The sequence below is a fragment of the Pseudopipra pipra genome, chromosome 5 (genome assembly GCF_036250125.1).
Source record: "Pseudopipra pipra isolate bDixPip1 chromosome 5, bDixPip1.hap1, whole genome shotgun sequence".
NCBI classification, from domain to species: domain Eukaryota; kingdom Metazoa; phylum Chordata; class Aves; order Passeriformes; family Pipridae; genus Pseudopipra; species Pseudopipra pipra.
In genome coordinates this window covers 41,857,175-41,867,954 of record NC_087553.1, presented here as the reverse complement: position 1 = coordinate 41,867,954, position 10,780 = coordinate 41,857,175, and the positions used below count along the sequence as shown (strand labels likewise).

The following is a 10,780-nucleotide window of genomic DNA, read 5'->3' as shown; positions in this document are numbered from 1 at the left end:
ATAGAGCGGGTGCCAGGGGGATGGAGCCAGGCTCTTCTCAGTGGTGCCAGGCAATAGGACAAGGGGCAACGGGCAGAAAGTGATGCACAGGAAGTGCCACCTGAGTACGAGGAAGAACTGTACTGTGTGCGCACTGGAACAGGTTGCCCAGAGAGGTTATGGAGTCTCCCTGAGATACTCCAAAACCGCCTAGACGCATTCCCGTGCCGTGTGCCCTGTTTGAGCAGGGAAGTTTGACCATTTGATCCACTGTGGTCCCTTCCAACCTGACCCATTCTGTGATTCTGTGAATTTCTGACCTGAATTACCGCGGCTGCCCCGCCTGTGGCCGGCCTGTAGCGCCATCGGTGCCCAGCGAGCCCAGGCGGAGCCGTGAGGATCCCGCCATGCGCTCTGGGCCGCGGGCTGTGCTACAGGGACCGGCCGCAGCCCAGGTACTGAATTGCCGCAGAACCAGGCCGCCGCTCCAGCTGGGAGCAGGAGCAGGACGACGGGCAGGACGATGGCGCCCGGGTACCGCGCCCAGTGTCACCGCCCAGAGGCGGGGCGAGGTCACTTGCCCCCCACCCCTCCGCAGGTGCAGCGCCGTCCTCTCCCCGCGGTGGGTGCCCGCGGTGCGCGGGGAGGGGGCGGAGCCGGGCGCGGCGCTCCTGCGGGCGGGGGAGCGTCCCACCCGCCTGGGCTTTCCTGTCCGCCCCCCTTTCCCCTGCCCTCCCCACTCCGGCGTGTCGCTGCGGAACGGGCCGGGCCCGGAACCCGGCGGCGGTGTGGAAGATGGATGCAGGGGAGGCCGGCGCGGGTGGCAGGGCGGGGAGCAGCGCCGACAGCCTGGCCGAGGAAGAGGAGGAGGACGACGACGAGGGGGGTCCCGGCAGGGGGCGGTCCAGCCGCACCTCGTCGCTGGTGAGCGGGCTGCTCACCGAGCTGTACAGCGCCGCCGAGGCGGCCGCCCCTTCGGGCAGCGCCCGCTCCCGCGCCCTCCGTGAGCTGCAGCAGCGGCCGAGCCAGGTCAAGTACCTGCGGCTGAAAGGTACAGCCCGCCCCGCCTGCCCTGCCCTGCGCTGCCGGGGCTGGGAGCTGCCCCTGCCGCCTCGCTTTCCCTCTATGCCTGCTCGGAAGTCCTGACCAAGGGTGCCCTCCGCTCGCTATAGCAGCCTTTCTGCATGGCCATGGCTCCCAGAAGCTTCCCGTGCGCTGTTAGCTGAGAGCTCCTTCAGACCAGGGCCTCCCGTGCTGTTCCTTCCTCCTTTGTTCCAGGTGCTGTAGGAGCAAAAATGGGGTCACCTGCTATTAATTTCTGTGGCAGATTGCACAAGCTTTTGTGTTTTTGCGAGTTCAGTGCTTTTCCTCACAGTAATGAATCAGTGACCAAGTTTAATTTCTTTCCTTTTTTTTTCTTAGTCTAGCAGACATGCTAGGCATACGGTGTCATAAGAGGTAGTTGTTTTTTTCAGGTCCTTTTAGTTCTAGTGAACCTAAACTAAAAGAGTCAGTTGTAAGGCTTATTTGCAGGTTGGCATGTCTTTCAGAAAAGAAATAAGTGTAATAAAAGGTGTAAATGCTATAGTCAATTAACCAAAATCTAAATGAAATTTTCAAAGAATTCTCCTGAAAGCTAAGGAACCTCAACAGGGCATGTTTTTGAAGGAATAAGACTTGCAACTCCAAGTTGATCAGATGAAGAGAGCGGCACAAAGGCCTCTTGTCTCCTGATGTTTAATCATTTCTACTTTTGATGAGGAGGAAAAAAAAAAAAGAGGTGAATAAACGCACCTGTTTTTCAGACCTGTGCAAACAGCTGTCTGCTTCCGTGTTTGGCTTCTTAGTGAGGTGAGACACCATCTGATGTTACTAGGACGTAGCTCACGTTCTTCTGTGTGTCCTATAGCAACTTGGGACCCAAAAACCCCTTACTTGTTGAGGAATATATTTTGTAGTATTTCAACTCATTACTTTTGCTGCAAAGTTAATTGTTTTTACAGGGACAACTAACTGGCATGAGTAAGAAAGAAGAAAACTCAGCTCACTGCTTGTGTGGTGACTGTAGAAGTCAATAGGAGTGCAAATTAATTTTTTTGCTCTCAAAATCCATGGATTTATTTTTAAATCCCCTTGCCTGGTACAAGTGATTGGGAGTTTCAGCTGAGCAGCAGGTGCTGAAACAGCGTAGTGTCTATAAAATACAGGTGTGGTTTACCACTGGTTCCGCTCCCCTTGCAGTCATACTTTGCTCTTCACTAGCCCATGATTGATGGTCATTTCAGCCTAATTTGTCCTTTTCTTTAAGCTCTCCAGAATTACTGAAAAAGTTTTGCCACATGAGCTGAGCCATTTACCATCCCACTAATAGTAGGTTTTTCTGGGTGCATAAATATTTTTCTCGTTAGATCAGGTTACCAAAGTATGGATTTCTTGCACTGATTTTCCTTCTAGCATCAGGGGAGCATGGTTGCATTGAAAGTGATAGGATTTGAAAACTTAGCTGCAGGGAGCACACCTCTGTGTAGATGCTGGTGACAAGCTGTGCCAGGCTATTACAGGGGAGAGCTGAAGAGGTCAGCGTGTGATAGGCAAGATCCAGGAATTTCACTGGTGGGGTGAGCCTCTGAGAACAGAGCAGAGGACGCAGAAAAATAAATGGACTTAAGATATCTCCCCAACAGCTCCCTCTTCTGGACCTGAAGCGTTTCACATAGGGATGTGTCACAACGTGTCACAACAGGAATATCAGAAGTAAGCTGAGACATTTTGGTGAACTAAGAGGCGTCTGGTGACACTGTGACTGACCAGTGGAAATAGCTGAGGCCTGGACTGAAGCTGTCCAGTTGTGTCTTAGTGGAGATTCCCACTTTGCACTCATTCTGGACTTGAATTTGTAGCTTTGCAGGCAGCTTCTTGAATGTGTTCCTTTGTTACAAATGCACATCTTCCCCATGCACAGGCAGCTTTTTGAAGATACTGTATTTAAAATTTACCCCCGGTTGCACTATTATTGGATATTCTGGCTACATCTGTCACAATTCTATGAATTTATAATAGCATAATTATTAAGATTCATATGCTGTGCAATAAATGGAAGTACTTTAGTTTAAAAGAAAATTAAAGACTTTGGCTCAGATCCTGAAAATATTTATAATTGGGAATTACCCCAGTCAGTAGAACTTCTAATTTACAGAAAGCTTGTATATAAATGTCCATGGGGCACGTCTCTTTGTACGTCAGCTACAATGGGCTGTTTGTAAGTGTTTTGGCCTGTACTGAAGTTGTTTTCTCTGTTTGTTGGCAGATGTTGATGAATTAACAACTATAAAGCAAGAACTGAATTACAGAATTTCTATTCAATCGGCAAAGTTGCTTCGTCTTCTGAAGCAGAAAGACAGGCTTGTACAAAAAGTCCAGAAGAATTGTGACATTGTTACAGCTTGTTTGCAGGCGGTTTCCCAGAAACGGTGTAAGTACTTTCTGTGTGCTAGTGTAAGTAGTTTATTTCATTAACATGGGCAGTATTTCATTCAAGCCTTCACACTTCATTTAAAGTCAGGAGGCCAGGCTGAGCTATTTCTTAGATATGACTGGCTCTTAGTGATGTCAGTGGCACCTGGAAACAGTCAAAGTTCAACTACCTCGGCTGGGTAAGCTGCCATAGCCTCAGCTGTGTGCAGTGCTGTGGCACCCTCACTGTAGGTTGTCTGCCAGGCTTTTTCGGCTTTAATTAAACAGACAACCTGAGCTGAATTTGTTTGGTGTGCTTGCTGTGTGGTGTCTGCTTTCATAGTGTTATAAGGGAGATGCTAGAAATAGAAATTATTCTCACTGGCAGCTATAGACAGCATATGGAATTGTCTTCCCAGAGCATTGTTAATAGCGTGTAACTCATTTCTGTCAAGTTGATCAAAGACGAGGAGTATTAATAAAAACAAGCCTACTTCCCTCAAACCCCTTTATCAGCACCAGTGTTTTGGGAGGTTCTGTGAGAGTGCATGGGAAAGAGGAGAGAAGTTACTCTTTAATTGTTTAGCCTTTTTTTCCAGAACAGTGAAACCTTTTTATTTGACTTGGCAAAGTTATCATCTTAAGATAGGCTGAAGTGCTTTCGATAGTTCTGCTAAAGTAAAACTGCATGTAATGTCATGTGTAAAAATAAATAGGAATTATGCCTTTAGAAGGGACTTGTGAAAATAACCTAATATTCCCTGTCTTATTTTTTCATTAACATGCAGCGTGACAGGTACAGAAATGTTCAGGTACAGTAAATAAAGCATGGTCTTTTCATAAAAATGTCTGCAGAAGCTTTGAGATGCATGTAAAAATTTCGTTAAAAGAATTTTACTGTAGTGGCATGTGCTAATGTAGTTTAGTTAAGGGCTTGTCTGTTAATGTGAAACTTCACTTTTAAGCATTTAAAAGTGTTCTTTTGTTTTACTTAAACCTGGCACGTAAGTTCTTGGCTATCATGTGCTATGTAGGCATATTTCTTCTTCTCGAAAACTTTTTTTTATTAACATCAGCTTGATAACCAAGTCCTCAGTGCCATTAGCATGTAAGCATATACTGTAGTCTCCTTTTAAATAAGACTTCTTGAATTTTGTATATGTTTCAAGTATTTAGAGGGTTTGACTGTAGGTTCTGGGAGTCTGAGCCTCATTTGTTAGGTAAAAACATGTTACTGAAAGGGATGTGGATTTCATGCTAAAATATGAATGTGATTTTGCAAGTTTCAGGTACCATTTTACACTGAAATTAATGGGGCATTATGTTTATGGTGTGCTGGTAACAACTGAGATAGCTGAGGTAATGTATTTTATTGCCTAATATCCATGCATATGCATGCAGGTTTTTTAAGACTGTGTAGATTTGCATATTACATCTCTTTGAGTGATATATTTTAATTATTAATATAGCATATTTACCTAGTGGTTATTTTCAGCTTATATTTCTCAAAAACTGGATGCATGTGTTCCACGGCACCAAAAACTTAGTTTTTTCTTGCCTTAATGTCTAATCCAAAGCCACTGGGATGTGGTGAACAACTTCTGATAACTACAGTTGCTTTGGAATAGATCAAGACTGTGTTTTTATTGCTCAGTGTAGATGTGCTAACATTCCTGCATTGTCTGTATAATAAGCTTTTTCTGTAGGATGTATAATTTGAAATTTCCTGGTAATCCTGCCTTTGAGGCAATGTTTGATAACAGCTGTCCAAAGGCCAGCACAACTGATCTTCTTCCCTCCAACTGTTTATTCTTGTCTTTGTACTATTTCCTGTGTAGCAGTAGGAACCCCTGTATTGGAATATAATGAGTCAAATTGGAGAGGTGATTGGGTAAACTAATTTCTTTTCTGTAGCAGTTCCCTGTTTCCAGTTTCTTCAGGGGGTGGTGGAAGTGGCTGTACGGGAGAAGTGGTTGCTTAGAGTAGCTTGAATATGTAATTACGTTCTTACGCTAACAGTGGAAAGATCTATTTTCTCATCTCTTAACCATAAAAAAAACCCTGAACATTTAATGTGATGGAACATTAAAAATTGCATACCTCCCCCTCTGCCTCAAAATGTAATTTTTCTCTTCACTAAAGCCCATGGAAACTAAATATCCTATAGACTGCCCTCTCACTTTTAAAAATTCAAAGCATTATTAATTTCCTGAAGTTTTCATCGTTCTAGGTTTTTCTGATGAAGGTAAATACTTGCAGCATAATGTTATGTGCTATAAAGCTTTATAATGTGCTTTCATGTTGAGCATTAATGGTATGACATTCTGTATAAGTGACAAATAAAATTTCTTGAAGTTGCATTATCATTAATTCTAATGTTTCAAAATACAAGTGATTCTTCACCTGATTTATATAGAGTTTCATGGTATGTTTATACTATTGTCACACTGGGAATTTTTTCCCCCACATAGTGAAATCTCTGTGTAGAGCTAGAACCCTAGTTTTCAATTAACCCTAAGTTCACATCCTTATGTTTGAGTGCTACCTTTAAGCAATCTGTACAGACCCATTGCAAACAATACTTTTTCATGAAGTTATGTCAGACCCTTTTTGAATACTGCTTGACAAATTAACTCTTAAGGGTAACTTCAGTTAGTTTGGAAGTTACAGGGCTGATAAATTTGATTATTTTCTGATGAAATGTCTATTCTGCTTTAGTCTGCTTTTACAGAGAGAAAAAAACCAGGTACTGTTTAAAAAACTGTATGCTTAAAACGATGTTCAGTGTCCGAAAGCTCAGGGGTCTGTGAGTTTTACAGCTCACAGAGGAAGGCATCCACTGCTCAGTCTTTGACCTCTGCTGGCTCTTGGTCTCTGCTGAGTGCACAGGAGAGGCCTGCCCCCATCTTCCCCCCTGGCAGCTTTGGGAGCCCATATCTGACTTGCTTGTCCTTCAGACCCACCAATACCCAGCACAGGGCCTGCAGTATTTCAACCCCTGAGTGGATAGAGTAAATGTGGAGGAACAAGCAGTTGCCAGGAACAACTTCATAACTTATTGTGTTTCTCATTACGCTGTTGACCCTTGTCCCTGGTAGGTGATGTGCATTTTGCATACTAATAGGTATTACCACAGAAGATAAAATTCACTGCAGAGTGAAATGCATTTTGGTCAGATGCATGAATGGCTATGGCTCTGTTGAGGGAGGATAAATTGTTCTGCTGGATATGTGATAAAATCAGTACACTGTGCTGTACTTCTAGTTTGCAAGATATATGACTCACTAGTTCCATTTCAATAATAATTTTTTACCCAAATTTAAATAAAATACTCCAATGAAGAAAATCAATAGGAGAGAAATCACAGTCATGGCCTCATGACAAACATGGCACATGTTTCTCCTACTCTTGTGATTTTGACTTATTTGGAGTAAGAAGATATAAGTTTGTTCTGGAGCATTGTGAACTATTTCATGTCTGCCTTAAAAAGTAAGCAGAGTGCTCTATGTACTTAATTGTATCATTTGAGAAAAGCAGAATTCGGTAAAAAAATAAATTCAGGTTTTGCAGTTGTCATCTAAAGAATATGCAAAAGACGTCTCTGTCTTTTATCTCCTTGTATTTTATATAGTGCCAACTTGCCTACATTACTAAATATATTTTGACTGATTGAATTGCAAACGAGAAGTTCCTTGAATCACAAAATTTCCTTGCCTGTCATTTTAATTAAAACAAATAAACCCCAACAACCCAAACTAAAAACATGTATTATCTATAAATTATTTAGAATTAAAATAATCCAACTCAATTGTAACTCAGTCTGGCTGGAGGCAAGCAGGAATGCTTAAATCTGATTCAATATAAAATAAACTGAAGCTATAGTAACAGAAAGTTAATTAATATTCTCTTGTATTTTTAATGAAGAAATAATTTTAGTAGAAGATTTCCAAAATATATCATTAATTTGGTGCTGTATAGCTATGGTGCTATGTACCTATAATAACTTTAAATGGATTTCATGCCATGTTCAGAAAGACTCCTAGTATTGTCTGTTGTAATACTTGTTTAGAAACTATGATTAAAGTATTATTCTTCTATTTCAGCATAGTGTCCTGTATAGATTTCTCTAAGATAACAGTAAGCATTAGCTTTCTAGTTTTTTCTTTTCCTCCTCCTGGTTTGATTTAATGCAGAGCCAGTAGAGGGAGACAGAATATTTTATTTTGTGCAGGAATAGAGGTGTATCTCTGTTTTTCATAGGTTGATGGCTTTCATATCCTTTCCTTAAACATGAAGAGAAGTGCTTTACAAATGTAGTCAGGCAAGAATTGAATGAAAAGATTTAGCATCTGGCTGTCAAATAAATGTTATTCACAAAGGAAATATTAGGTTCCGTATATGAAGTGGTTGAAAAACGGTGACAAATGGATTTTTAGTTATAACTGAGATCATTCATTCCCACATGGTTGTGAATTTTATTTAGAAGCTCCTGATTGAGTGAGCTGAATATTTTGGAGTCCATCTACAGAAATTTAGAAGGTTATGTTTATACTTATTAGCCCTGTTAGTGGTCTCTTTGAGTGCATCTTAATTGCATAGAAAGCCAGCATGAACTGCGCCATCTGGGCACAGATTGGTACCCTGCATGTCCTCGAGGGGTGGACAGTTTCCTGGTAGAAGATTGGACTATGAAGCCTCCTCAACTTCTGAGAATGAATTACTGTCTCTGTAGCATCAACTTTTCTCACAGGCTATGGAACTCGGAGGAAACTGGGAAAGCATTGCCTGCTGTTGTTTGGTTAGGAGAGAACTGGGCAAGGTCACCATGATCACACGTCTCTGGATAAGTGTAACTTAGATATGTTAAAGTACTCACATATCTAGATTAAACTTCTGTTTTCTATCTCATTCCCTTCCTCCATTTAGCTGCAGTCCTGCAGCATTTGTGTCTTGTCCTATGTTTTTTTTCCCTTCCAAACTCTTTATTAGCTTTTCTTACTTGACTCGGTCTTTAAATATTGGACTTCTCGGCCCTGTTCCATTTTTTCCCATCCCTGTGTCTTGTCTACCCTGCAGTGTCTACCCAGATGACTCCCCAGTCTTGAATTTTCTTCACATTATTCCTTGGTTGTCTTCATATGTTCTTCCTTGTCTTTTTTCTGCATGCACTAATTATCTACTCACACATTTTCTCCATCCCTCCTCTTCCCTCAGCATTTGTTACAAAACTAAGGCAGAAATTCACAAATTTTAGTTCATAGGATAAAAGTTTGGTTAAAGGTGTGAAAACACCTTTAACACAATATACTGTGGGCACAGCTAATACTGATTTGATTGAACGTGAACTTCACAAGGTTCTTGGAGGAGAGGAGAATTTTTCACAATGAAAACAATCAGCCATTGAAATAACCTCCCCAGGAAGTGTTGGATTCCTCAAAAAGGGATGCTTTTAAGATTCGGCTGGACAAGATGCTGGACCATCTTGTCTAGACCATGATTTTGCTGAGAAAGGTTGGACCAGATGATCCTTGAGGTCTCTTTCAACCTGGTATTCTGTGATTGATTTCGCTCTGGATCAGATGCCTCTTAACATGGCTCTTAACAAGCACTTGTGTATATGTGTAGTGGGTTTCTGTGGCTGGGTTTTTGTTTTATTTATGTGTAATAATTCATGCAGATCAAATTTTGCCTGTCTTATCTGTCTTTTCTCATTCCTTTCCCAGCAATTTGATGTACTTTCACAGTTTTATAAATATGCTTTAACCTGGAACACCTCAATTTCTCTGGTTTAATTTTTTAATTTCTTTATGAAGAGTTGCGTTACTCAGTGAATGTTGCTACTATGGCAGTTTTGACCTACCCTTCTTCCCCTGAATCTCCACTGTTATAAATTAGGGGGCTATTTTTTAGCTCATATTTGCTTTTCGTGTTCTTCACTTTAAAAAATAAAAATATTAATGTCTGTGTGATTTCCAGTGTTGCGTTTGCAATTAAAAGACAGACTATCATGCATGTGCTGTGCTGATCTCCAACTCTAATTTAGATTTCCAAGTGGCTGTGAAACAGGTCATTCATTTAGAAAATCATTTGTCATTTTCAAGGTATTGATATAATAGATTTTAAATCTTACTCAGTAGCTCTGATGTTTGAAGGCAGATGAATCTGCTTCAGTAACTTTTTATAGCAAGAGCCATTTAATTGATCTATCAAAAGTGCATTCCTCTTTTGATGCAGTTAACAAAGGAGGTTTAGTTCTTATGGAGTCTGATTTCATGTGAGTCATTCTCAAATGACTTAGTTGGCTGCATGTTTCAGTTCAGTAGCTTTCCTATTACCTCATGTGTGTTCGTGTGCTTGGCTACATTACTAGCCTACCCTTTGTGGGTGCTAATGAATTTGATCCTTTAAATTGATGCTGTGGCTTTCTGAAATGCATCCTTAAGAAATGTTGTTTGTGGCTACTTCTTTTTTTTTCCTAATGAATAGTTGTTAATTTAGTTCTACCTGATCTTTTGTCCTTTGAAGTCTTCTGGTGGTGAAAGGGAAATGGAATGAAACATAATCATGAGCTTGAAAATGTCATAGTCATCTTGTTTGTTTAAACTGTGTGCAAAGATAGGCTGAATTTTCTTTATGGTCACTTGCCTACTTGTAGCAATACATGTGGAAATAAATAGAATATTGCTATTCATTTTTAGTTTTTGCTGTTTTCATCAAACTGTTAGTTGTGCTGCAGAGAGCAAAGGCTTTCTCTATTTCTTATGACTCCAGATGTGGAAGTGGTCTGAGCACTGGTTAGCAAGGATTTTCTGATCTGTTTTGTGTCCTGTGCTGGTTTGCAAAGAGTGAAGTTATGGACCAGTTAGAAAAGGAGAGAACCTGTATTCAGGAATGCTGAAGCTTGGCTCAGCAGGGATGGTAGCTATGTGCTTGGTCCATAAGATGCATTGGGCCACTGGGCAGGAGTTCTTTTGATCTGGGAGAAGTTCACCTGCTGGTCCCTTGGAATGGGCTGTGCACAAGGACAAATGGCTCTAGATGTAAGTGTGATCTTAACTGACTTGTTCATTGTTATCCAGTATTATTAATAAATTGTGTGATGTTACAAAATATTACTGGAGAGCCCTTCAGAAGGGCATAAAATTGGATGCCATTTGACTAACATGTTTCATTCAGCTTCAGCGAGCCAAGATTCTGGGAAATGTGAAAGCTTATTCTGTTGCAATGGGAGCTGGACTGAGAAGGATTATTTTCTTGTTAACACTAGGCTTGGAGGAGAAGGACTGCAAACAGTAACACTCATTGCTGTGCCTCAGGTCACGAAGAAATGTTTCAATGAGTAGGTGTA

At 41.4% G+C, this 10,780-nt stretch overlaps 1 protein-coding gene across 4 annotated transcripts in view; it reads left to right on the top strand.

Moving 5' to 3' along the window:
• Nucleotides 1-681: 681 nt before the first annotated feature.
• TBC1D30 (TBC1 domain family member 30) overlaps nucleotides 682-10,780 on the top strand; it is a 53,887-nt gene continuing 43,788 nt past the window's right edge. Inside the window, exons 1-2 of one of the 4 annotated variants that reach the window (XM_064655771.1) lie at nucleotides 682-1,030; nucleotides 3,287-3,451. In XM_064655771.1, coding sequence (XP_064511841.1) covers nucleotides 775-1,030; nucleotides 3,287-3,451 — 421 coding nt within the window. In that variant the 5' untranslated portion in view covers nucleotides 682-774. The remainder of the gene's footprint in view (nucleotides 1,031-3,286; nucleotides 3,452-10,780) is intronic. The other 3 variants (XM_064655773.1, XM_064655770.1, XM_064655772.1) reach the window with 3 other exon arrangements.